We start from the raw sequence: 27262 nt of genomic DNA on the forward strand, positions 1-27262 counted from the left end.
ATGTGCACCACAGAGAAAGTGCAGCAAGGCACCAGCAGCAGACAGAAGCAAGAAGCAGTAGGTATAAGAGACGTTTGAAGAGTGTATTTATTGTCAAAGGTCCTTCAACCAAGAATTTGTCAAATGTGGCGATAAAGGGCAAGTTTTACATTTGGACTTTTCATGTTAATCACAAAAAAAGTTAAACATTTTTTGTATATTATTATGAGTAGACACAACTGCATTTAAAATTCTGCATTTAATCATTTATAGGGCCACCCGCATTGAACAAGGCAACTTTGAAAGTGCCATTTATTGATAAAAAATTTGGTGCAGGGAAAAACACAACAAAAATGTCATGATTTATTACTAAAATGGCCAGCAATGGCCTACAGAAAAGTGGCCATGGGATTGGAGACTCGCAAGTTGGAATCCCACTCCCAAATGGTTACTGCTGTGGCTCTTTGAGAAAGGCCCTTAACTCCATTTTGTAAATAAAAATGAGATGCACTAATGGAGTAAGAAGTGATTTTCGAAGGCAGACGCAAAAAAAGCATCAGTGTTTATGTGAATTCATGAAAATTATGCCATGTTCTGTCATTTACACAAACTCTACAAATCCTACACAAGTTGCTCAGATTTCAATTTGTGACAACTTATTTTTCATGTCTTTTGTGATCGTTATTAGTTCGTTGGTAGACATGAATAAGTTACCATTACATAGTTACCTGCTTGATAAAGGTTTCAAAATTATAGACTTAACATAATCTTTTTTTTTTTTTTCTCTTTTTTCTTTTCCCTTGTCCTGTTCGGCAGCTTGGGCCAACAATATGATGTGATTGAGAGCCTTCGGAGTCAGAACAGTTTTTGGTCTTGCAACAGGGAGAGACCTGGAGTCTCCTCCTGTTGCCTTCTCCGTCAGAAGTTGGCATGGCTGCCGTACACGACCGGGGGGGAACGCACAAAGAGAGAGAGAAGAGAAGAGAGAGAAGAAAGTCGAGGGGGGAGGGGTGATGGGGGAGGGGGGAGGGGGGAGGGGGGAAGGGGATAACATACAATGTCCTTGTTGTGCTACATATATTATTTGCAATAATCACACTCATCCAAATACTTTCCAACTGTTATTAGATTGAACCAGCCTGAGCAGCTCTATCTAGACAGTAAGATGATTTTCTAGATTAACCAGCCTGAGCAGCTCTATCTAAACAGTAAGATGATTTCCTAGATTAAACCAGCCTGAGCAGCTCTATCTAGACAGTAACGTGAAGCAGGAACATGAAATAACAAAGAGGCAACAACAAAAGAGGAACATGATTTTTAAAGTTTGAGCAAATGATGACAGACAACAAGCAACTTCAGAAGCACCTTTCGTGAGGAGTGAAAGTGTGTGTGTGTGTGTGTGTGTGCGTGTATGTGTGTGTGAGTGCGTGTGGCTTGTCCACTGGGTGTGGCCGGAACTGTTGTGGGGGGACCCGTGGTGACACCCCGGGGTCCGAGGCCACCGCGCCCGGACACCGCCACCCCGGCAGACAGAAGCCCCCCAGGCCCGGGGAGACCCCAGCGAACCACCCCAGAGAGCCCCGCCCCCGCCCAAAAAGCACCCGACGGAGAATGCAGAGAGGAATCCCCCCCCAGGCAAGAGGGGCCCACAAGAGAAGGACAAAGGGCACAGGGCCCCAGGCCCCGACCCAAGCCGCCAAACCGAGAAAAGGCCGGAGCAGGGCCCCCGGGCCGAGCGGGCCGAGAGCCCCCCCAACCCCGGCGGCGAGTCCCACCGCACCCCCGGGAACAGGCCCACCCACCGCCCCCCCCAACCCGGCAAGGCAGAGACGGCCCCAGCCGCCGCGCCCCGGACCAGCCCCGCCCCCAGACCCAGGAAAGCGAAGTCCGGCGCAGGCCCCGGTCGGAGAACAGTCAACTCTACACCCCCAGGAGCCTCATATTCCACCCGCCCCATAACCCCTCCCCCCGGGTCTTGATTGGGAAACCCAACCCATGACCCACCCCGCACACACACACACACACACACACACGGAACGGGGGGGGGGAGTGATGACTCTCGCACCCTCAGGCCGCCGGCCGGGCCCCCTCCCGGCCACCGCGGTATCCCAACCTCCACCAATCCAACAGCAAGTGGAGAAGGAGCACCGCACCCCAGCCCCCCCACAAGCGCCACGCCCGAGGGAGCGCGCCCCCCGCACTCCAGCCGCACTCACCCCGGGCCGGGGCGGGACCCCAGCGGGAGGTGCTGGGGGGAGCCACGTCTCCCGCCCTTCCCCTGCCCTATATGTGTGTTGGATGTATGTAAGGGTGGGCAGACGCAAAAAAGCATCAGTGTTTATGTGAATTCATGAAAATTATGCCATGTTCTGTCATTTACACAAACTCTACAAATCCTACACAAGTTGCTCAGATTTCAATTTGTGACAACTTATTTTTCATGTCTTTTGTGATCGTTATTAGTTCGTTGGTAGACATGAATAAGTTACCATTACATAGTTACCTGCTTGATAAAAGTTTCAAAATTATAGACTTAACATAATCTTAAAATAATCAGCGATGACAGTATTTCATGAAAGATTATTTTTTATTTTTTTGGTAAATGAAACAGGAACTCAACAATTAATTATACGTGCCTTTTTAAAGCCCTAAACCAGCACAATGGACAAGAGAGAAACAGGCTGCCTAGTGAACCTAATGCTTCTACTCCAAAGGTTGTTAATCAAGTGTTTCAGGCTTCAAAGGCTTTGTTGCACAAGTGGGAGGTTAGATATTGACTCAAAACAAATGGCACAACCTACAATTATGCGATCACATTATCCAACACCCCTCCAATAAATAGAAGCTGAGGCACAGCAGGTAGAACTGGACGTATAGCCAGTTAGCGGTTCATTTTCAGACTCCCGGGTCCACATGTCAAAGTGTCCTTGAACAAAACCCCCAATTACCCACCAAGGTTGAGCCCTCACTTAACATGAAAGATTGTAGTGTGTGTGTGTGTGTGTGTGTGTGTGTGTGTGTGTGTGTGTGTGTGTGTGTGTGTGTGTGTGTGTGTGTGTGTGTGTGTGTGTGTGTGTGTGTGCGTCACTTCTTTTGAGGGGACAATAGTTATGGTTCAGGTAAGCTCCCATGAAATGAGAAAGTGATTGTAATCGTGTCTGAAATGACGGGAGCAAAGCAGTGTGTGCGTTTCCATTGTACGTGTTTGTGTGTGACCACGTGAGCCAATGAGTGGGAGGCAAATTGTAAAGCGCTTCGGATAAAAGCCTCGTATAACAGCAGTCCATTTACGAGTCCATATCCCGAAATGTTCTAATGTGAACCAAAAAAACGGAATAAAAAATCTCAATGGCTCCAACATCCGACATCATTATTATTGGAGAGGTTGAGGTGTGAGCTGTGTGTGCACTACTTCTGTTTTTCATGTGTATGTCAAGTTTCCCCGAAACACTGTCACCATTGATGGCAGTGATACCCATTTCTGTGTGGAGCACTGCTCATGTGATGCTTGAAATAAATCCATGGAAACCTGACGTACACTGACCTTGAGCTCACAACCTCAACAAATACACAAGATTTAATCAGCACACCAACACTGTTTTTTTTTTTTTCCCCTGCATGCATCTAAATGCCAACAGAGGTGAGTGAACTGTGAGCTGCAGGGAATATAATTCTGAAAGTGGGCAGCAAAATACCAGTGAGGATTGTGGGTTCAGAGTTCTTGTATGAGACTTGGATATGCACCAAATGTATTTCTGGGCTGCCTACTGTAAGACGTAGGTCAATGGCAGAAATGACTGGATGCTACAAACTGTAAAAAGACTTCTGATTCACATTCAGAGACGAGGTCAAACCCAACAATAGATTTATGAAAAAAAGGGGTTGAATATATTCAACATTTTGGCTTTGGATGCAGGAAATGCATTCATTACACTCATTTAACACAATGCTGGGTGTCGATATGACTGCTTGTTGGCTGGACTGCAACAGCCGGCAAGCTTTATAAATGCAAATGCCTGTCATTGACTGAACGAGTGACTGGGAAATTACATCCCTGCTAAATAGTGCAATTTTCTGTATCTTTCAAAATTTAAAACCCCCAACTTCAAATTAAAAACGCTCTAAATGTTCATTCTGTGGCAATGTGACAATGGAAAAATATGTTCTTAAAGTTGTTAACTTCTGTCTATTGGCCTGTTGTTCAGTTATTTGATGATTTGTGCCAAACAGTAATCAAAAAATATTTAAATATGAAATCCTTTCCTTTTCCAGTAAAATGGTGTTCAATTTCAGATTACTCATCCTGCTCTGATTCTGCAGATGCAGTTTCACAGGTGTTTCCTGCACCATCAGCAGACCTCGATGTGGAAAAGGTTCAAACTGATGGAGTGATTGACGCCAATCAAATGTCAATCAAAATGGAAATACACACAGAAATCACAAAGGTATCGCACATGGTTTCATCGTCCATATTTCGCGTTTAACCTATTATGACCCAGAGGCCATAGTTAAAATATAGAGGATCAACATTTGTCCGACAAGGTCTTTAGGTTCCTTATTTTACATTTAACACTTGCAAGTCTGAAATTAATCCCCCCAAAGAATTGGATTGCTGAGAAGCATAAAGTGTCACAATTCAAATGGTTGAGGCTATTTCAGAAAACTGACTCCCACATATACGTACACCTGCTTCTTACAGAGCAAAACAGATGCCTCTTAGACTTTCTGTTATTCACCAAAAAATCACTACAAGCTTTGCTGTCTTCTACAGTGAAAAGGACAAAACCCTTGGAGACAAAAAGTTTGTCGTTCTCAGTGAAAAACTCATTGGACGTTTGCAGCAGAACATCTGCATTTTGACATGTCGGGAATGAAAAAAAGGTGTTTAATTGATGGTGATCTCTGCAGCTGAGCGTCTCTCTCCACATCAGCGTGCTGTGAGTGTCGCTCTTCCTCAGCGTGGAAGGACTCCCGAGACTTTCACCTCAAAGTCACTTTGCAGTGTTTATCGTTGAAGCAACGGCACCCCAGCTGATGTTTGGTCCCTTTGAAAGGAAGTTGGCAGGGTTGTGTTGCTTTTGAAAAATCACATGCCACGGTCACGACAGTCGGACATCTTTTAAAGCCGACACGGACTCCTAATTGGCATTCGAGATACATCGACTCATCTGTGTAGGTGCTTTTGTAATGGAGATTTAGTTACTTCAAAGTTATCGTCATGTGGTGTTTCTGGTATTGTTTTTGTACGTGCCCGGTCTCGTGTGGGCTTCACCACCACTGAACATTTGTGGTATCGCACAAACTGAGGGCTGCTGCAGAGCACTGCCGTACCTTGTATGTGTACAGGTTTTGCTCCTCGGAGTCAGTGTCGCTGTTGTAAGGGTCGTCGGAGGTGGTCCAGGTCAGAGCTCCCTCCCTCTTCCAGAAATCACAAATGGGCAGATCTTTGGGAATCTTAATGAGAAGGAGGGTAGAGCGGATAGAGGCATTTTATAGAACAAATACAAACGAATCTCAAACATCTCATGACAAATTTAAATATCATTTAGATGATAAAAATACATATAAGCTTTGTGACCCATCATTATCAATACTATTAAACCAGTGATTTTACTCAACAGCGCTAAGTTTGGAAAAGCAAAAAAACAAAGAAAACACTATTATTTATGCCATATATAAAGTAGTGTTGTTAATAACTAATCATTACAAAGTTAGTTTAATTTTCCTCTCCATATAAAGAAATGAAAGAGACAGGATTGCATTAACCACTGTCCTTGACACCTCTAGAACAGCTGCCAGATCTAGGTCGTATGCCTCCACCAAAATTAAACTAACATTAACACATGTCCACACCTTAAAAACAAGGTAGAAAATAAATAGTAAATATTTAGGGGGGAAAAAAAAAGAGTAGGATTTATACAGTTCTGAGTTCTCAAGTTGGATTGTTCAACAATTACATTTTTCAGACTGGGAGGTACTAAAACAACTATTTAGGGAAAATGAATCTGATTCAATCTTGATTTACTCTCAATGAGATGAAGAAGTGGATTAATTTTATGGAGAATCCTGAGCTTTCCACCTTCCTCTGCAGTGATCATTCTACACTGTGTGGTTTCATCCACTTCTTATAAGGACCTGTTTAGAAAGGAGATGTAACACTTATCTTTTTCATAAACAGCAATGACAGGATTTATCTCATGTTATTGTTGTGGAGTTAAAGTGACTATATATCTACTACTCTGACAACATCTGGCACCACTGTCACAAGTAGTTGCACACTCAATACTGCGAGTTGATGTGTGGATATTTGCTATAATAATAACTAAATGGCAATAATCTTTGATCTCACAACACACTAATTCACTAATTATTTCTTTGCAGAGACTCCCAGGGATGTCGAATAACATTTCTATACCTGGGTATTCCTAAATTACAAAGTTCAATCAGTTCATGTGCAAGAGAGTCCAAAGACATCCATTTAAGGTATTCAGAAGACATTATGTTAATCATAATAGATGGAAAACCCAAAACACAATCAGTTCTAAGTCAGGGTAGAGCAAGTTGCCCTGAGTTGCATTAGACTGTCAAGGTGTATCCAATAAGGAAAGTAAGTGCATCAAAAGTAAACTAGTTAAAATCAATGGAAAAAAAAATGTGTTGAAAAGCGTTTAGGGTAATATTAAAAATGTATGTGTAGATGAAAAGCAGACCAGATCAACTTGAGTTTTGAATAATGAAACAAACTTTAGGCAATGATATTTTCCAAAAAGCAGGACTTTGTGCACAAGTGTAGGAAAAGGTTCTTACTTCCTCCATGATCAGTATGCCACAGTGTACCAGACTGTCTATGGCATCTTGAGCAAAACTCTCGGACGATTGACAAGGCTGCAGAGAGAAGAGAGATAGGATGGCTGAGCTCAGTAGTGAAGCAAGGTTAAAGGCCCCAACAGCTTTCAGCCTGTCACATATCTGAGAGCATAAGATGTGGAGTGGAGATGTAGCACAGATCATAGGAGGAAAGTGAGTGGTGGCCAGCAGTGGCGTGAGAGCAGGAGAGAAAGTTTTTTTTTTTTTTTAAAGAGAAGAATGGGGTGAGAAACATAGCAGCGAAGCCGAAAAGAGAAGAAAGAACAGCTGCTGAAATGAAAGGTGGACAAACATAAAGGGGAAAAACATTTCTTAGCCCTTGAAGTCAGTCTGATGGAGCACATAGATCCACTATCACACTCATAACAACACATACGATCCACACACACGCAGTCCACACATATAATCCCAAGCCTCTCTCTGGCTGCGGTAGAGGCAGCAGAGCAAGATGAATGGCTGTTAAGCTCCATTAAACATCCATTGAATGAGACACACACTGTGCGAGTGCGTGTGTGTGTGTCTGATTTTAATTCAAACTCACTGGCATGAAGCCCGGAGGCAGGAGATGGCAGAGCTGCAAGGCTCTCTCCGTCAGCTTGGACTGGCAGAGCGCCACATCAAACTCCATGTCACCTTTGACCTCCTCTCCCTCCGCGCCGTCACTCCTCACATGGCTGCCGATGCCTCTGAAAGCCACCTCGCACAGCAGTGCTGACACCGCACATGCTGAGAACAAAAGCACCCATAAAAAACATATTGTTGTTTGCTCTACTTCTTAAGAGTACATGTAAGAGGCCAAAATACATGTTTGCCTTTTTCTGAAGTAACGCAGGTTTCTGTCTTGATTTCAAAGCAAATCTTCTGTCAAATAACTTATTTTTTATGGTAAAGATCTTTGGTTCTGTTAAATCAACAGGTTTTATTATTTTTTTTTTGGTTATCATTTTGTCTTGTTGTTCACGATATACCGAATTTTCCGGACTATTGAGCAGACCTGCATATAAGCCGCACTGGCAAAATTTAAAAAGAAAAAAATAAAATAAAATAAAAGATATACATATATTGGCCGCACTTAGCTATATTATCAATTCCTGCAAATCTGTCTTTAATGAATGCTGGAAATTCCTGCACACAGCACTGTGTGTGTGTGTGTGTGTGTGTGTGTGTGTGTGTGTGTGTGTGTGTGTGTGTGTGCGTGCGTGCGTGCGTGCGTGCGTGCGTGCGTGCGTGCGTGCGTGCGTGCGTGCGTGCGTGCGTGCGTGCGTGCCTGTCGTCCGCCTGCTGCGGAGAAGCCCGCACAGTCAGAGACAAAGAGAGAGAGAGAAATACACAATCACCAAGAGTTTTATCTCTGTTGATAAAGTATTTTATCGGTTATTTGCTGATTGTGATTCTGAGGAGGAAGATTTCTCAGCCACGGAGTCCAGCTGGGCGGCTTTACGTGATGCACCTGAATGCATCACTCACAGCCGTCAGCTGCTGAAATTGACAGCTGTTGTACAAAAACTCATGACTAAATGTTAAAGGGGAGAAGATGTTTAAAAAAAAAGAAGAGCTTACATTTTAACATGGCTGTTTGTGAAGCAGTGGCTGCCTCCTCTGAACACGAGATGTGTGAATGTGAAGTTGAGCCCATTTTTCAACTGATCTCACGTCATCCTGCCTCTGCAGCATTTTATTGCAGATATGCATCACATTTAGGACCACATATGAAAGTGGCACATAGGCCAAAATCACACTGCTTCATATATCTTTTTTTGTTTTTTACAATAGTCATATTTTTTCATATCAGATACACGGCACTTTAATATGTGGTCTGAAATCAGATGTATGTATCTTGTGTTTTTCCCATGCAACCTCAATAACATTTCATCTGACTTTTCCATCATTGAAATGATACAGGCATCACAATTCTGCACTGGAGGAGGCAAAAAGCATCAAGATCACATTTACAGAATGGGTGAAATTCTGCATCTACACATATCTCCTGTACAGCGATAGCAGCCGCCACTCCATACGTAGCCATTGTGAAGATGTGTGCTCTAAATCGTCTTCTTCCCATCGCCAATTGGTCACAATCTTGTTGGCTCCAGTGGCACAACATGCTCAAAATTGATAAACAGGCTGACACGTACAACCGCCACATTTAGTGCAAAAATTCTCTTTCAATGAAGACATGAATTTTATTTTTGAAAGAAACATGATAAAAAACACATGGGATTGAACCACAAATATCGACTGTTTAAAATATGTAGATTAAACAATAACCATGTCAAACTTCTCAGATGGTTCCTTGTTACATAGAGGTCTAAATAAAGTCTACATCCTGGAGTGTCCTCAGCCTATTCCTCAAACAGATCTCCTAAGTCACTAGTGTTGTTTTAGCTTTAAATACTGTCGATCTTCCAGCATGTTCTTTTGGTTTTGGATTTGTTGCTGTTGTGTGGCAGAATTTGACAAAAGACGTAGCTGTATACACGCCGAATAAAGGAAGACCCAGATATTTCCTGGAAAAGATTACATCATGTTTTCTACTATAATCTGGGTCAGTTCAGGGTTGTAAACTATTTACAATGGAGTCTGATGTTAATCAAATTTTTATCAGAATGTGAACAGCCATGTGAAAAAAATCCTGAAGCCGTGTAGTGTGAACAAAGTTTTAGCTGTTGGGATGTGAGCCACGATTTCCACTTATTATACAGGTTTTATGTCTTGATATACACTTTTAATCCATATCATTTATGTGCTGGTGGGAAAGTGGCGTTACCACTCCAAGTCTCTACAAAGAGCAGCAGCCTTCACAAACAACAAATACCTGACCCAGAGGACACATTTAAACAAGTTATTATGGCTGCTCAGGAGTGGTGCCTTCAGGTACTGTTGAATTAGATTTAGTTCAATAAGACAACAAAATATCATTACCACGATATACAGTGGCTGCTGTAACTTATTTCCACCACTCGAGGTTAGCAACCATTTATGAATACATTACACAAAGGCTTTCAGCACTACAAAGCCCACTGCCCACAGGTTTAGCTCCCTATACAATCAAAACAAGTCATGCAAGGGAAAAATGAATCATGCATACAAGTAGTTTCCTGTACTTCAAAACAGATTATTTTTACTTCCACCAACAATGTTGAAATGGGGCTACATTATCAATGGGGTCACCCTCCGCCTGTCCGCATGGAGACTAAATTTAGTTGAGCAACCAGCGGAGAATACAAAACATGTGACCAAGGTTTCCTGCCGGTACAGTAACAGTGTTCACACTGATCAGCCAGAACATTAAAACGCTGTCAGGTGAAGACAGTAAAAAATAATATCATTAGACCTCCAAGTGAAAAAGTATGTATATAGTCACTTTTTAGTGCAGGGTTCCACGATTCCGGGCCTCAGGGGCCGGTGTCCTGCATGTTTTAGGTTTCTCCCAGTTGGAGCACACCTCAATGCAATAAGGGCCTCGTTACTTGGCTTTTTTACAAGCTTGACGATGACATCAACATCAGATTGAAGTGTGCTGAAGCTGGGAGAGCGCTAAATCGTGCACGACACCGGCCCTTGAGGCCCGGAATTGGGGAGCCCTGCTTTAGTGGATGAATAAAACAATGACACCAATTTGCTGAATTGCCAAGATGTGAAGACTCTATGAGACCATCTTTCAAACAGCAGGTTTTGTTCGTGGCTCTGGTGGTGATAAACAGGTGAATTGGTGACAGGGTTCTCTGACCAAAGTTGTGTGGATCAAAGGTGTTTATTATGTTGTGTTATCCAGTTCCACAGAGGATCTACTGCATTGCAAAAAGCCAAAAACACCAGAGCAGGCTGTGATAAAAACAGATTATCACAGCTTGTTGTGGCTGATTGATGTCTGTCACACATGTTTATTATGTTGTGTTTCCAATCTGACTGTCAGAGAAGAGTTTGGCACTATTCAATTTTGGAAACTCATAATGATGAATTATGTTTAACTGCTATATTCACCTTATCTCTTCAGCACAAGAGATGTTACTTGGTGATGTACATTTGGTAGAAAGTGAACATTTTGCTTAGGAAAAGTGGACTGAGTGAGTGTGACAAGGACAAAATTGGGATGGCCCGATGGCTGAGTCAGAGCATCTCCAAAACGGCAGCTCTTGTGGGGGTGTTTCTGGTCTGGTGGTCACTATCTATCAAAATTGATCCAAGGAAGAAAAAGTGTCACGTTTTTCTATGGAGGTCTCATCTCCAAACTTACAGAACTTAAAGAATCTGTTGTCAATAACACAGTGTTCTGCATTCAAATAAAAACTGTGGTATATACTCAATACAATAAAAACTTATTTCTAGAGCATCAATGTTGCGTTATGAATCTCGCTAACAATTGTAAATCAGCAAACTTAGTGGACTGAGTGAAAAAGGAATGTAATTTTTCTAACAACGTGGACATCTCAATATTATTTTAGTGAGTTAAAAAATAAAGTTGTGTACTTGAGAACATGTGTTGAAGGAATAACATTTCTGATGCTATTACCAGTTAAAAGTAGAAGAGGGAGTCAATAAAAAACTTAATAATTAATCACAACTCTGAATGCACAATTTGGGAACTTATAATTACCACATGAAAGCACCAATTCATTTCAAAGAAACTTAGTCCCCCCCCACAGACTCTTGACTGGACAGAGAGCCATCATTCGTAAATTGGTATAAAATCCCATTTGGGGCCCTCTTGTGTCTGTCCAATGGATTGTGTTAAAGAGCCGCTCAATAGATTGTGTGCAACCGTCACAACTCTAGTCACAATACTGGCTTGTGATGCTTTTCACTTCTGTAACAGTAGTGTACTAGAAGTTTACCAGGTGGCAGGTCATCTTGTTGCAAACAGAGTAAGTACTCAAAAAAAATTGGAAGACCTGTAGGAAATAATAGCACCAACTTTCAAAATTTTCAGTTTAAAGTGCAGAAGTAAAGAAAACTCATGGCCTTCCACAGCACTGCTACTTTTTGACACTGCAGCATGTGACCGTCTTGGAAAATGTTTTGCTCACATCCGAGCTGGAGTGTAATTTGGACAGTAAAAACACTTGGGTAAAGAATAACGATAAAACTGACAGCATGTCTGTGACAGAGGGCAACAAATTTTTTGGGCTATAAAATGTGACAAGTTGACTTGCCCAACTCTTAACAACTTAATCAATTTTTAGGTTGTTAATCATAAGATGTTTTTTCGCTTAGGCGTGACAGATCAAGGACACTATTCATGTGTGAGATTGTGTAATCAAAGTATCCAGTATGATTTTTGTAATGCAGTACTTTTTTGATTTGTTTTATTCATTGAAATTTGTGGGCTTGAAAAGAAGCATAAATTTGTCAAAATTGATTAATTTTATGAGTTCAGCGGGATGCTGTGATAAAGATACCAGACAGTTTTTGGTAAATACAAAGCTTCCAGTTGAAGGATTACCTCCCCATTCTAATCTTCTGCTACCTGATTTCCCACATGCCTGCCTTGTTCCTGGTGCAACGGGAGATTTTTCAGGTATTTGATTTCAGTGCATGAAGATCACACAAATAGATCCATCAGAAAATCACAGGACCCACATCCACTCACCAGCTTTATATGTGAAGTGCCACACATCATCTGTCCTTATGACACTTGTTTGTGAGAGTGGAGAAAAATCTGTCTTGCATGTGCAGTACCCGGACATTGACCAAATCATTATGAATACTAAGTTTTCGTCATTTAAAATGTCATATTTCAAACAAATTCTTCTGAGCAAGATGCCAACAGTTGGAGCAACTGCCAAGGCCTCCCACGAAAAAGAAGGTGCCTGGAGAACACAGGCTCTGATATTTAAGCTTAAGTGTCAGTGGTTATGCAAGTAACACTCAATGCATTCAAAGGCATTTACCTCCAACTGCTTCCAGGATGAACGTGTGCGTGACAGAGCGGGCCTGAAGCGAGAGATGAAGCGTGGCGGAAAGGGAAGGACGTGGAACAATGACAAGGTCTTTGCTAGAAGGAGAGAGACCAAAATAAGAGAAAAAACATTGATATCCCATAAAGATTGGATATATTGGTAAACAGGACAGCTTAACTGTCTTGTTTGTTCTGAGAATCTACCTAGATGGTGTTGCCGCTACGACGAGATGAGGCATGAGCAGAGAGAGGGAATGGTGGACGACCTCCACTAAACTCCCAGCAAAGCCAACGTCTTTCTTTCTTAAGAGGAGCTCCTCTGTGAGCCACACCACATCATGGCACAGCACAGACAGACTCACACCCTGTGGTGGAGAAGGACAGGGAGTAGGAGGGGGATGAAGACAATGATGAGGAGGAGAAGGAGAGGGTGGGGAAGAGGACCAGGTTGAGAAGGTGGTGGTGTTGTTTTTTTTTAAATAAAACAAGGAAATGGTGGAAGTCGAGGAAGAAGAGGTGGAGAAGAAAAAAGAGAACCTTAAAGACAAGGAAAAGGGGACCGAGGCAACAGGTTGAGGGAAAGAAGGAAAAGGAGGAGGTGGAGCAGAAGGAGAAAGTGGGAACAGGAGAACACGAGGGAAGACTAAGGTTCGGAGGAATATGGAAAGTTGAAGAGGAGCTGGTGGAAGATAAGTAGATGGAAGAAAAGATACTGAAGGAAGAGGTCTAGAAGAGGAGAAAGAAGAGAAAGAAGAAGAGGTCAAATTGGAAGAGGTTAAAGAGGTATAGGAACAGGCAGAGGAGGAAGACTTGGAAGCAGAGGTGGAGGAAGAAAAAGAAGAGGTGGAGAGGTTCAACTCCCACATCAGCATTAACCATCTGGTGGGTAGGAGTCACACTCTGCTACACCAACACCAAAATCATTTGTGTTTGGGAGTTTCTTGAAATTCATTGGATCCTTAGAGGAGCTGAGGCGGATTTTAACACTGAGGGAAGCTTCGAATGGAAAGACATGAGGGTGCCTGTACCTTACGGTGCCTGAACAACAGGAGACTTGACACAATACCGGTGGACATCACAGCCATGCAGGTGGTGGTAGCTGGACACAGAGAGAAACAAACACACCACTATAATGAGAAAATGAGGTGCAATTTTGCAAACCATTAAAACAACAGCTTAGAGAGAACAATTTGTCAGATGGATTTGATCCTGGCCTTACAGAAGATGAGGTGGAGGCTGATGGCAATGCAGAGGTTTCTCTCGTTCTCTTTTGTCTCTTCAACATCAGATGGAAAATGAAAAGATGGCTGAAGCCATGAAAATCTCCTTTGTCCAAACACACAGCTGATTCTTGACCAAAGAGTAAGAAGAGAGGACATCAGATGTTAGGATGGATTCAAACCTCTTAATTATGACAGTGACTCAATTTTCTTATACTAGCTTTAATTTTAAATCCTCAAAATAACCAGTACCCTAATTCAACTCAATTACAGTCACGTTTTTTTCTCAGAAGAAAAAAGAAGCTCAACTGAATGAACTTGCATTCGGACTCACTTTGTTTTAACTGTGAAAAAGAAAGTATGTAGTCAAGAATGAAAGTCAAAATGAGATGACATTTCTCAGCAAACTGTAAAGGGCTCACTTTCAGCGCCCCATTGTTCTACTGGTATTATATTTGCCAATAATCCCATCTTGTGATGGAAAATTCTGGATTTGATACATTTGAATCTGCAAATAAAACTTTAAACTGTGGCATGATTTCTCCCCCCCCAAAAAATTATTTTGTGTAAACTGGAAAGACTTTGAAGATGTCATTATCCACATTGTACAATTTCATCAAAAGATTCAGAGAATCAGCAGAAATCGGTGGGCTGGGGACAAGACCGAAGGTTAAAACTGGATGCTGGCGATCTTCGCCTCTCAGGCTGCACTGCATCAAAAGCAGACCTGATTCTTAACTAGATATCACTGCGTGGTCTTTGTGAACACAATTTACTTGGAAGTCCCCACATGCAAGTAAAGTAAGAATGACAAAGAGAAGAAGACGTAAATGAACATTATCCGGAAAAGCTTATTCTTCCTTTCTCTGGGTCGAAGCTCATTTAAAGTGATCCGATGCAAATTAGAAAACTGTTCTGTGGTTCCGCAACTTAGGGGCCATGACTGCAAAGGTGTGGCCTCTCTGAGCTCATGCTTAGTTTTTGGCACTCTCTGGAGTAGCTGAGTGAAAGTGGGGGAGTAAGATGTGCAAATAATTGCATTGTTTTTATTTACTTTTAACATGGCATCTCAACTTTTTTCGGAAGCGAGGTTGTAATTTTAAAGTAGACAAATGGTGTCAAAGAGTGCAAGGAAACCAGGCAATGTTAGACTTTTACCATTAGGATGTGTCGCAGTAAATTACTTAGGTTGCCAAGGGAATTGCTAAACAAACCCGGTGAATCAGTGAAAGAAACATTGTTTACTCTGCAAAAGACAGTATATGGCTTCATCTTCTTCCGGAAGACAGAATTCTGAAATAATTCAGTTTGCTGGATAGAAAAATTACTTGCAATTAAATAAATCAGGGGTTCAGTGGATGACTCAAAATAGTATTTCTCGCCACACATCCCAAGTGCATAAAATAGCAGGTGTATTAGAAATCAAGGTTGGTGTATTCAATTTTTTGAGCTGCTTATCTCAGACTATGCCGGCGTGATATGAATATTATTCATGCGTTTTAGCTCTGCGATTGTCTGTGACCGATATGCATTTGTGTGTGCGAGCGAGCGTGGTGAATCCAGCTTTGTCCACACGCAAGATTTACACAAAGTGACACAATTCATTTCCATCAAGGATGAATGAGCTGCGTCGGGCGTGCACACCTTTGAAAACAAGTGATTGCATGTGAGGACTACTTTAATTTTTCACTGCAGTGGTTTGCATGTTCTGGTATAGTTTGTATATGGGAACAAAAATGAGCTTCCAATGCTGGAACAAACGGAATAAGAGAGCATGTTAATGTAGACATGTAGAGAGAACTAAAACTGCTCACATGCTGATAACAATCAAATCTAACTACCACTCTCTACCTCTTTTCATCTATCACTTGCCATCACTCTCATTCAGGCTTTTATTTTTTTCTGCTTCCCTCTCTCTCCCTGGAGAATTAAACATATGACGGGAGAAGCCACTTTAGTCGTCAGAAGCCGTGCGGAGATTGAGCGAGGATGTTATTTTCTTTCTCTTATCTTTTTCTCTGGCAGACTGTGTAATGTTGATCGTAATTGGACCGAGTCTAAGAGGATGAAGACTCTCATCAGAGCTTGCATCATATCTGTGCCAGATTTAAGGTTTAGAGCAAAGTTCTTTAAAGTCGAGGGGAAAGTAACTTTTGAATTTCACAGACACAAGATAAAACACGATCTGCACAAGCAGCCATTGTGTTTCGGTCACATACAGGAAGGACTCGATCGCCCATGCACACAGGTATGTATACAGGTGTTTTGTTTACCTGTCGTTGAGGATAACAGGCAGCAACAGGTCCTGCAGAGGGAGCCATTCATCTACTTTGAACCTCCCTGACTGGCACATCTCCTACACACAAATACACAGAGGAGTAAAAGTATAATTCACACAGCCATGCACTCTTAAAGAGCTGAAGCACAGAGTCTCTAAATCATTTAACACTGATGTTCTACTTTACTGGGTTTGGAAAACAAATAAGGCAAAGTTGATTTTAATATTCTCATCATCGCCTTCAGCTCATCCCTCTGTCACTAATACCGTGTTATAGGATTTATATTATTCAGCAAAATCACTTTAAATAAGCATAAAAGTAATTTGCCATATATCTCCTTAGAGTAAGACTACAGTGTCCAAGCTGAGGAGTTGATAGAATAATGATAATCTTTGAGGCCTATAGTTTGTAATGTATTGATCTATATTGACTATATGAATAATATGGTTTTCAAATTCTTAACAGCATATGAATCTTTTAAGTAATGAATGAATTTTATAGATCACATTAATAAGCTGAGAGTAAAGATGCAGTTAAAACACAACAAATTCAACATTCCTCGTTATTCCTTCCAAACATTTAGATTGTAATGCTTATGACCCAAGATGAGGGTAGTAGACACATATACACGGCTTCATTTTAGGGTCATACACCAAAACGTGTTGGAGATGCTCCTGTAAATGACAAGCACATGTTTTATGAAAGGTGGGGCACCTTGAGGGAGAAGGGCTGAGCAAAGTGGACCCTCACACTCTCGCTGGGTTTGTTCCACACGGAGGACCTCAGCCACCGCAGCGCACCTTTAAAGCCAACCTGTGATGAGATGTAAAACACACGCAAACTCACATGAAAGTGTGAAGTAAAGAGTGCTACGCACAGCAAGTTAGCCATTTAATCATAATGAGGTCTCAGACATTCAAACAGCACTATCACTAATGAGCACCATCTATTATGAGCACGAATAACCAGTCGCTTCAGAGGGTGCAAGATCTGTGTGTACATTACTGTATGTGTGCTATGTTTGAATGACAGAACTAAATTAGGGGGCAAAGACCTTATTATTGCAATTAAACAAAACCTACACCCACTCTCCAGTATCATCTTAAAGTGCAGATAAGGGAGGGAGAATAATGGAGACTAATAGCCATCACTGCTGCCTGGAATAAATGATATGCAAACCAGAGCTAATCGGCCAACGCTGGCCAGTGAAATCTTGGAAAAGTTGTGAAAGGCATTCAAATGTAGATGCTTTTCTGCTAAACCGATAAATATAGGGTGGCTGAGCACCTTTTTGGGGGGGAGCGTGAAGCTTTTTTTGTCTATTTGCAGGATGTATAAAAAATTTGATATCAAAGAATGAGAAGCTTTTCTAAAATCTCAAGACAAATTCAAGACGAGTCCATTGCTTTCATTTTGAAGGAACCCACTTCTGTATATGTTGGGGGGAGCACATTTTTGGCTCCAGTACAATTTTGGGGAAAATCAGAGCTTGGAGAGGGGGTCCACAGCTTCTCTTGGGGACAATCTTTGGGGTAAAAAAGAATAAAAGTTGGGACTCAATCTGGAAGACACTAATATTTTAATCTAACTACCAGTTGAGCCTCACTCTATCGACTGCTCAACTGTATTAAAAAAAAAAAGAGACAAGGAAGTGAGCAGAGAGGTGAGAGGAGAACGAGATATGAACCTATGAGGCAGTGCACAGGGATCTCTTCAATGGGATGTTGCAATTTTTATATAAATTAAGAGCTACACAAAATTATGAGACACCTGTGTCATACAGTCGTTCACCTCCAGACTCCACTGAGCAGGCATTACTGAGGCGAAGGGCCACTTCAGCTGTTGGCTCCAGCTTTGATAGAGCTAAAACTCTGAGAGCTGAGGCAAAAGGGAATGCACTCACATCCAGGCAAAGAAAAAAAAATGAAAAAGATATGATCATGCTCAGAAAAGGTATTCTACTGTCCTTCGGACTTCTTGCTGCTGTTTGACCCCCCCAAAAGCTCTCTGGCACCACCTCGGAGGTAATCTAGCATTGTGTGTGTGTGTGTGTGTGTGTGTGTGTGTGTGTGTGTGTGTGTGTGGACATGAAAGTGTTAGAGTTCACGTGCGCCCACCTGAATGTTGGTGTTGGGCACACAGTCGTACGAGATGCCCACAGGAACCAGGCAGACATCAGGGACAGAGCCCTCTTTGATGAGGTGCCTGATGCGAGCCAGCCACAGGCCGCCTTGGCCAGACTCGGCTGACACACCAATACTTATCGCCTGGCCCTCATGTAGCAGCTCACGTACCAGCTGAGGGGGAAGAAAGATGGCAAAGTCAAGGGCTAAAAAGTCTTGGCATTAGGGGAGCGATTAACATATAATGCTGGCAACACATCTTTAAAATATACATGAGCAATATAGCAAAACAGACCTCGGAGAGAATACAAAGAGGAAGCAAACAAGAGCGCGGAGGGCAGCTGTGGGAGGATGAGTCAAAATGTAGGAAAGCAGGCAGGATAAAGAGCAGCAACAAAGAGAGGCACTCCATGACATTCAGAGACACTTCCCTTTGCCTGAAGAACTGTTGTTGCCCTTCCAGACAGAGAAAATTCAATTACCATTGAAAAGTAGCTAAGCAGGCCTACACTCAATAAACAATAAAGGTCTATTAACATTGAAATACAACCAATAAACAAGCCTGCTTTCTCACACAAAACCAATATGCTTCCTCAAATAAACGAGCGATAATAAAAAATAAAAAAATCCCTACTCACTGTGTAACACATAAACCACCAGGCTATGTTGCACTCTGGCAGCGGTATTGTATATCACATTATCAGACTCAGCAGTTTCTCTGAGCAGTTGAGCTCAGTATTGATCAAAATAAAGCCAGTAACTTCCACAAATGAAATATGTCTTTTAACAGCTGAACCACAAACAAGTCTCTTATCAGATACAGTGAGATATTAATGAGGAGCAGGTAATACTGATTGAAAACAGAAAAGAGCGGTAAAGAGCGCAATAATAGAAATGAAACAAAATTTAACAAGAGCAAAGGAGGAGAAATAGGAGAGAGCAGATGATGCATGACAATCGACTAAAATAAGGAGAAAACAAACAGAAACTAGTTCCCAATAAAAACCAAACAACCTGCTCAGACCTGCCAAGAGCAAACAATCAAACTAACCATCGCTCATCTCACTTCTCCGCCCTCTCTTCATTGCTTTGTCACTCTCGCCAACTCCAAAGCTGCAATCTCTGTCGCCAAACTCATGCCACTTGGTAATTTTGAGAATGAATAGAAAGTGGGATGAGGCTGGGAAATGAGGGGGAGTGGAGGGGAAAGGACAGGTTGTATTCTGGCCGAGGAGCTGCCCGCATTGACACTCGACCAGGAAGCGTGATGAAAAGAGTGGGGATGAATTGAACCGGATGCATGTACACCAAACAGACAAATTACTAGGATAGCCATCTTTAATTTATCCTGCAATTATATATAATTACCTGATGCAAGATGACATTTTTTTTTTATTCCAACAACAGGCTTTCTGACTGAGTGCCTGCTGTCTTTTTCTCTAGTAACCACTTTTTTCGGTTGTGCTTGCACAGATAATGAGGGGCTTGGACCAGTGTTTTCTGGCTGCTGGCTGAGAATATGGTACATACAACCTGAAATAGCTTTAGACTGTAGGACATGCAATGAACGGCCCAAGAGGATTCATAAACTGCAGCAATGTTAACCAATATGAATCAAAAAATTGTAGTTCAAAAATAAAGTCTGGCTTCAGTAAGCTTCACCCAGCACAGCTTTAATTCATCCTACGATCAGGGGTGTTTGTATGTTATGTGGGTTTTTGTTTTCCAGCAAGAATCTATAAACGTTAAATGTGAAATCCTTCCAGTCACAATGTTTTGTGTCAGACTCATGTGGGCAAAAGTCTGTCTCTTCCCAGAAAACAGGGTTTCTGCAGCCTCCAGCAAGTTTTCACAGACTCTCCCACATGGTGTGGTTTTGATGCTAATGCTACTTTGAGTTATCAATGTGGGCTACAAGCACAGCTGCCATGCGCAGTTCTCATGTTGCCTACTGTTATTATCTGCATTGTTATTTTTACTCTTTGCAAGGTCATCTTCATGTGGGCCTGCAGGAGAAATGCGAAACCTGGTAAACCCTCTGTGCAGCATGTCTTATATGTTATCCAGTTACTTGTGGATGGGCCTCAACCCATTCATGTGACTAAGGTGTCTGGGAGCAGCAGTGTAGGGTCGGGAAATACAAGCCCAATAGATGATTGTGATTGTGATTTAAAAAGTCAATGCTATAATGCTAGAGTATTTTCATTGTACAATTTAATATACTAAAATTAACATCCCAGAATCATTTGAGATGTTCCCTTAAATTGGTGTTAATCAACCTATTTCAATAAAGATAGATATATACATACATTTTAATATCAAAAAAAGTGCATTGAACAAAAGTCTGTTCTTCTGGCGCAGCTTTAAAAAAATACAATACAAAGACGTAAAACTAAAAACTGAATGGCCAATATGGTAAAAGTACTTTTCAAGAATTAATATTTAAACAGTGATGTACCTTCAGACTATGCAGAACATTTTTAATATAAAATGCATCTAATCTATTACATTATCAAACAACTTTGTAACCAAATATTCACGACAAACCAGTTTTTGTCAAAAACCAATACCATTAATAACTGTAGTTATTGAACCGAGAGACAACCAGAATGTGATTTTAGAAGCTTTCATTTAAAATTCTTATCAAATGCATTAAAGCTTAATTTTTAAAATTATGCAGGGATGTTTCATTTTAAATTAAATTCAAAATGAATGGCATTACCCTTTGCCGTCCTCCAAAGAGCCCCTGGGGCTTGTATCACCCTCATTTGAGAAACACTGGTGAATGACCAAATCAGTGGTGGCAGACAGAGCCTGAACTTCAATATCTTAGCCAACTGTACATGAGAAAAACCAAGAAAAGATGACGGACTCACTGAGGTCAAGACGGGTGAGTACAGATTGTCCTTCTCAGCATCCTGCTCGTTCAGCGCAGAAGGTGGCAAGAGGACGACACCGACCCTCTGCATGATGAATCTGTGTGGCAAACACATGCCTGGTCAAAATCTTAAGACCAGTTACAAAAATGCAAGAATTTGCATTTTGCACAGTCGGACCTTAAAAAGATTTTAGAGCCTCAAATTACAAAAAGAATAAATGGGAGCAAAAACATTTTAAGCAGGCAATATATTGAAAACAACAGTTTAACTGAAAAAGGCTGTTGGTCAGCTGATCAAAAGTTTTAGACCACAGCCTTTAAAAACCAAAATGCACAGTTTCACACTGCGAAGACCTCCTGATGCCAGAGGCAAAAAAGCTCACTGTGTTTGAACGTGGAAGGATTGTTGGGCTGAAAAGGCAAGGCCTCTCACAATGTGCTCAGGATGCTGAGGTTGGACACAGTGAGTCATTTTGAAATTTCAAAAAGATCCTGAGGGTTTAACAAAAAAGTCAAATGGTAGACGCAGAAAAATCGAGAGGATCCGATTGGCTGTCCATCAAGACACCTGACGATCCTCGACCCAAATTGAGGCCATTACTGGTGATGACTGCAGCCCAATAACCATCCGACGGCATCTGCCAGGGAAGGCTTTAAAAACAACAACAAAAAAACGCCTTCAAAGGCCATATCTCCTTTAGCACCACAAAATTGCCTTTTTGGACTTTGCAAGGGAGCACCAAACATAGAACTTTCAAAGATGGAAGAAATTGTTATTCTCTGACAAGAAATAATGTAACCTTGACGATCCTGATGGCATCTCTGTGTAACGACTGGGTTTTTCAACTGGACAATTCTGCGGTTCACTATGTCCGCCTGACGAAAGGCTTCTTCCAGGAGAATAACATCACTCTAGTGGACCATCCCACATGTTCCCCTGATCTAAATCCTATTGACAACAATTAGGGATGGATGGCAACTGAGGGTTTACAAAAATGGACATCATTTCCAGACAGTGGAAGCCTTTCATGAGGACATCTTCACCACTTGGATGAACGTTTACACTAACCTTCTGGAAACACTTGCAGCAAGCATGCCTAAACAAATTTTTCGAGTGATGAACAAGAATGGTGGATTTACTCATTTTCTGACAGTTTAATTTCTGTTTTGAAGGGGTTTTCTGTGTTGCTGTCTGAGCTGATGTCAAACTTTTGATCAGCTGATGAACAGCCTATTTCACTTAAATTGTTGTTTTCAGTATAGAGCTCAAATCGTTTTGTCTCTTGCTCCCATCTCTTCTATTTGCATATTGAAGATCTACTTACAACCTTTTTAAGATCCAACAGTGCAAAACGCCAATTCTGGGAATTTTGCAACTGGTCTTACGATTTAGATCAGGAGTGTACATGATACTTAAGGCATCAGTGTTGGATTTAAGAATGGCTGTATGTATTACCTCTGAGTGAGAATTAAAACATTATAGCCTTGTTAACAATAGTGAGGATTTAGTAAGCTTGTGTTGGGAAATAAAAAGGCATCTGCTTTATTCATAAGCAGAAAATACTATATGTTTATAATTACTTCAGCCCAACCAACTTGGCCAGCAGCTTGAATGTGTATCTGTGTGCTTGTGTTCGTTTGTATTTGTGTTTGTATACCTCAGGAAGGAGCTGCTAATCTGCAGAGGACAAAAAGTGTATGGCACTCTCAGATTGTGACAGAAGAGCACGAGAGGGATGAGTGCTGAGTCCATAGTACTCTGACGCACATGCACATAAACTAGAGGAGACCCCTGAATGGAAAAAACAGAAGAGAACAGAAGACGCTTTAGACAAACAGAATTCTTCACATTTTCTTGCATTATGGCAAACGAACGTGAACTGTGCAGAGGTCACGTAAAGACGGGAAAAAGAAGGTTTTTGTTTTGTTTTTTTACATTTAAGTCCTATTGTGACGACAAAGCCTGCAAGGCTTAGATTCGTATCACCCAAATGGAAAGTCAACCAAACACATGCTTATTTTTCAAAACAGCAAATATCTGACAATTCTCATTACTTTTACACCATGTTAAGCCAGATGCAACTTGAGATTAGACGTACATGTGGGTTATTTCTGCAAGGTTAAAAGCCACAGCATTATTCACTTGGTGGTTCTCCTTACTGAGCAGCATTTGATTTTTTTCTCTCTGTTTTATTACATGGAAGTGAAGAGCTCCTATTGCAGCTCAATTATATATTGGGTGAGCCTAAGGCAGAAACATAAAACATGATTGCACTTTTGCGCATATGATAGTGTCACTACAGCAAAAAAGGTTTCATAATAAAAGAGACTAAATATTACAATGTGAGTCACCCGAACATTGCAAGGTGCTCTATAGTCATGATGCAGATATATTTAATGCTTTTATTTAACATTTCTACCCCTTATGGTCTGAAAAGAATGAAATCATATTTTTGTTTATTATCTTGCCAATAATCAGAACACTTAGATTATATTATTTTGACCAAAGTGTCATACCGCGTGCATTTTGAAGCAATAAAACATTCCAGTCCTTCTTGAGACATTTATAGGTGAAATAAATGTAAGATTACACGATGAAAACAGAGAAGATGGAACATTTGACAGTAAAATGATTAAATCAGAAACTGAGCAGATTTTTCCAAGTCATTCAATGACCAATAATTACCCCAGATAGAGGACTCTGTTCTTCTAATGTGAAAGACATTGCAAGATGTTCAGAAAATAATGAAAATATATCTGGTGGTTTGTCCTTCAATTAAAACCTAAACATATTTTAGTGAGATCTAACTTGAGGACACCACACAGTGAATTCACTTTTAATAATTTTTTAACATTTGAACCAGTCTGATTTAGACCTCCCCCCCCTTTTGATTTATTCAGACAACCAAGTAAAAAGAGATTAATTAAGGACATCTGGCAAAGGAAGAAAATTACAGAATTAAAAGCAAAATTTTTAGTTTTTTGGAGATGTGTACAACCACGGCTGTGTGCGATCTCATTAGATGGCTGAGCACAGTCTAGTTTCACATCCTGAGAGTGAATGTGTGAGGAACCCCCCCCCCCCAAGAAGAGCTGACAACCTTTGGTTGAGCTGTTTCGCAGCCCTCATGCAAGTTAAAAAAGAAAAAGAAAAAGGAAAAAAAAAGGTGTTTTATCTACGAGCTTCTGCAAGCGTTCATAGACGCTTTCTCAAATAGAATCGTTCCTGTGCTGATAAATGTCTATTTGTCAGCAACGGAGAGTCTCCTGACCCAATTCTGCACTTGGTGGTGCTCCTGCTGCCCAGACGAGAACAGGACGGACCTACAGCAGGTGGTGAGGTGGAGCAAAACGTTATAAACCACCACCTCAGAGACACAGAGCAACCACAGAAAATGTCAGCTGCATTTTAAAAGAACCCACATTGGACATTATCAGTTGTCCCTCTTATACGCCGGTATAAACACAGTCTACTTAAGACATAAGGTGCAAAAACAATGTCATCACTTCATTTTGATTTACACTAATTTCTTTACTCTTTATCTTATTTTCTGACCTGCCTGATAGAGCTGTTGAATGTTTTCTTGTTTCCTAAACAATGACAGATTCTGACTTGTACCTCTTGTGCAGCGCCGTGTAAAGCCGACAGATGGTCGCGGTTAATTTGAATGTCGCCAAACAGGACAGCAAGCATCTTCAGCATCGCCCAGCCCACGAGCCTAGGCGGAAGACAATAGTGGGTGAGGAGGTATGTGGAAATAAGATAGGAGAGGAGAAAAATGATGATGAGAGATAAGGTGAAAAGGAGGACAATGTACACAGGGGAGTATTGGACCAAATGCGATGGGGTTAAAGGTAAGCAGCTGTCAATACTGTGATTAAATAAAAATGTAGGTTTAACAAAGAAAGTGAGGAGAGAGTTAAACTTGACATCACGTAAATTAGATAAATGAGAGTGAGACACTGTGGCGAAGAAAGGAGTTGAAGAGAAAGTGATGACACAGAGAAAGAAGCTAAACGAAAAGCGATAAAGAAAGGGGTGTGTGAGGGCGACAGCTATAGATGGGAACAAAGACCGGAGCGGTATATGAGTGAGAAAGAGACGGAAGGGGAGAGGAGGAGATTTTGAGGGGAGATTCCTCAAACTGCAAGAAAGCTAAAAGACTTAAAGGGTAAAAGAAGACGTTTCCACTCCAATTCACCAAACATTTACAGAATATCTATCTGGCTGCAGAGGCTGGCTCTCAAGAGCTGACAGAATCATAATATCCAACTTCATTTCGAATCCGACCCCCGTCTTTTCACAGCAAGCAATCCAAGCGTGCTGTATGTGCCCCCCTGCCCACTGACATGTTCACACCTCAGCAGCTGCCAGTCATTTTGAAGAGCATAATGCCTCTCAGTCATGCATCTTTCAGGAGATGCATCAATCTTATAAACATTCTCACAAACATCCTACTCGTCCAAAAGCATATGAGCCATATGAGCTATTTCTGTGTTTCCCTTCAAGTTGGTACCAGGTGGCACAAAGCAGCGTCCCCCTTTTAATAGCAGTTTCTGACTGGCGTACAATTAAGTCAACAAAAGACAAAGTTAAGTTTGGAGCGCCAAAGTTCTTGATCTCCATGTTAGTATTTTGTGCAGACTATTTTGGGTGACTGGTAATTGGGAGGACTGGAAAAGGCTTAGTGAGGCATGAAACTTCCCCAGTGAACAAAAAAACAAAAATTCTTAAATATCTAGACTGGGAAATATGTTTCTTGGGGCTTATGAGCCCAGAAACAATTTACATCTGCTCATGTTCAAATCCTAGGTCAATATTCAATGATTTTGGCTCTTATTCTTCTGCGTTGTTTTTTTCCATGCCCTACTCATAATATCTACAATCCCCTTGGTGACGGGCTTCTCCTCAATAATAAATACTACCAAAGCCAACAATGCAATTCAGCCAGCATCCAGTCTGTCAAATACATAAAAACAGATCCTGAATACCCACTTCATTGAAAAAAAGGGCTTAGTGAATTGTTTTCTGATAGCAATCCAGTGTTTCCAGTAAGCGGGTTACGTATAAGTTCAAATGACTCAGCAGGGTTTATGTTCATGGTAATTAAAAAAACAACAACATTCAATCAGTGGCTCATTAATGCGTTTGTTTTTGTTTTTTTATATAGTTTTTGGCCAGCCAGGAAGATGCCTGGTAAAGCTGAATGGATAGAATAGATCTTATGGCTTCAGCTATGCAAATAATACTAGGTGGTGAATTCAGTTCAATGTTAGCTTTGTGCTTTCAGTCTGAAAGAAATGCCCCCCCCCCAAAAAAAAATTTGCTGATAAAGAAAGTTAGAAAGATGTAACTTCTCGCCACAAGATAAATCTTTAGGGTCATTATGTAATCAAAAGCCTATGGAAACAAAATAATTGCTTCAGCAGCTCTAATTATCTGTGATAGTTTCAGTTTGTTTCTTGTTATTTCAAAATTAATAGGTCACACATTGCAGCTTCAAATCAATAAGTCAAAATATTTTCTCAGATGAACAGTCCTCTGAACTTCATCCTTTGCCCGCCGGCCCACACACCATACAGACACAATCAGCAACCACGCAAACCTTAAGAGGCCAGAGGAAATGCAGGTGTTGATGAGGGGGCGGAGCGAGGAGAGCTGACCCAACTGCTCGTGGTTATCTGCCCCCACGGGGTCTTTGAGCTGTGCTGTGAGCGCCTCCTTCACCCTGAAACACATGGTCACAGGACAACAGGGTTAAACACAGCACAAAGCCTCACTTGTGCTGTTCTTCCACAAACAACCCGCCTTCCAGTAAGACGACAACAACAGCAGCATCCTTGAGTGAGGAAGTTACATAAAGGTTAAACTCAATTACACAGGATGGAGTGAAAACAACAGATATACACTCCAGACTCTGTGACAGCGATAGGGAAAGTGTAAAGATGGTTCCAACTTTGTGCATTTCTCTTAATTCTCTCTGCACAGGCCCCAGGATAGCCTACATTTTCTGTAT

General features: G+C 41.4%; 1 protein-coding gene across 1 annotated transcript in view; it reads right to left on the reverse strand.

Moving 5' to 3' along the window:
* Positions 1-27262, reverse strand: part of gpat2 (glycerol-3-phosphate acyltransferase 2, mitochondrial) — a gene marked incomplete at both ends in the record, with an annotated part of 43459 nt that overhangs the window by 10680 nt on the left and 5517 nt on the right. The window contains 14 exons of the mRNA XM_080466544.1: positions 5311-5433; positions 6787-6864; positions 7388-7572; positions 12738-12841; positions 12950-13110; positions 13774-13844; positions 13965-14095; positions 16239-16321; positions 16959-17057; positions 18362-18541; positions 21244-21343; positions 22904-23037; positions 24865-24964; positions 26846-26974. Of these exons, the coding sequence (XP_080322670.1) occupies positions 5311-5433; positions 6787-6864; positions 7388-7572; positions 12738-12841; positions 12950-13110; positions 13774-13844; positions 13965-14095; positions 16239-16321; positions 16959-17057; positions 18362-18541; positions 21244-21343; positions 22904-23037; positions 24865-24964; positions 26846-26974 (1678 nt within the window). The remainder of the gene's footprint in view (positions 1-5310; positions 5434-6786; positions 6865-7387; positions 7573-12737; positions 12842-12949; positions 13111-13773; positions 13845-13964; positions 14096-16238; positions 16322-16958; positions 17058-18361; positions 18542-21243; positions 21344-22903; positions 23038-24864; positions 24965-26845; positions 26975-27262) is intronic.

Source organism: Lipophrys pholis, assembly GCF_963383615.2.
Source record: "Lipophrys pholis genome assembly, chromosome: 7".
NCBI lineage: Eukaryota > Metazoa > Chordata > Actinopteri > Blenniiformes > Blenniidae > Lipophrys > Lipophrys pholis.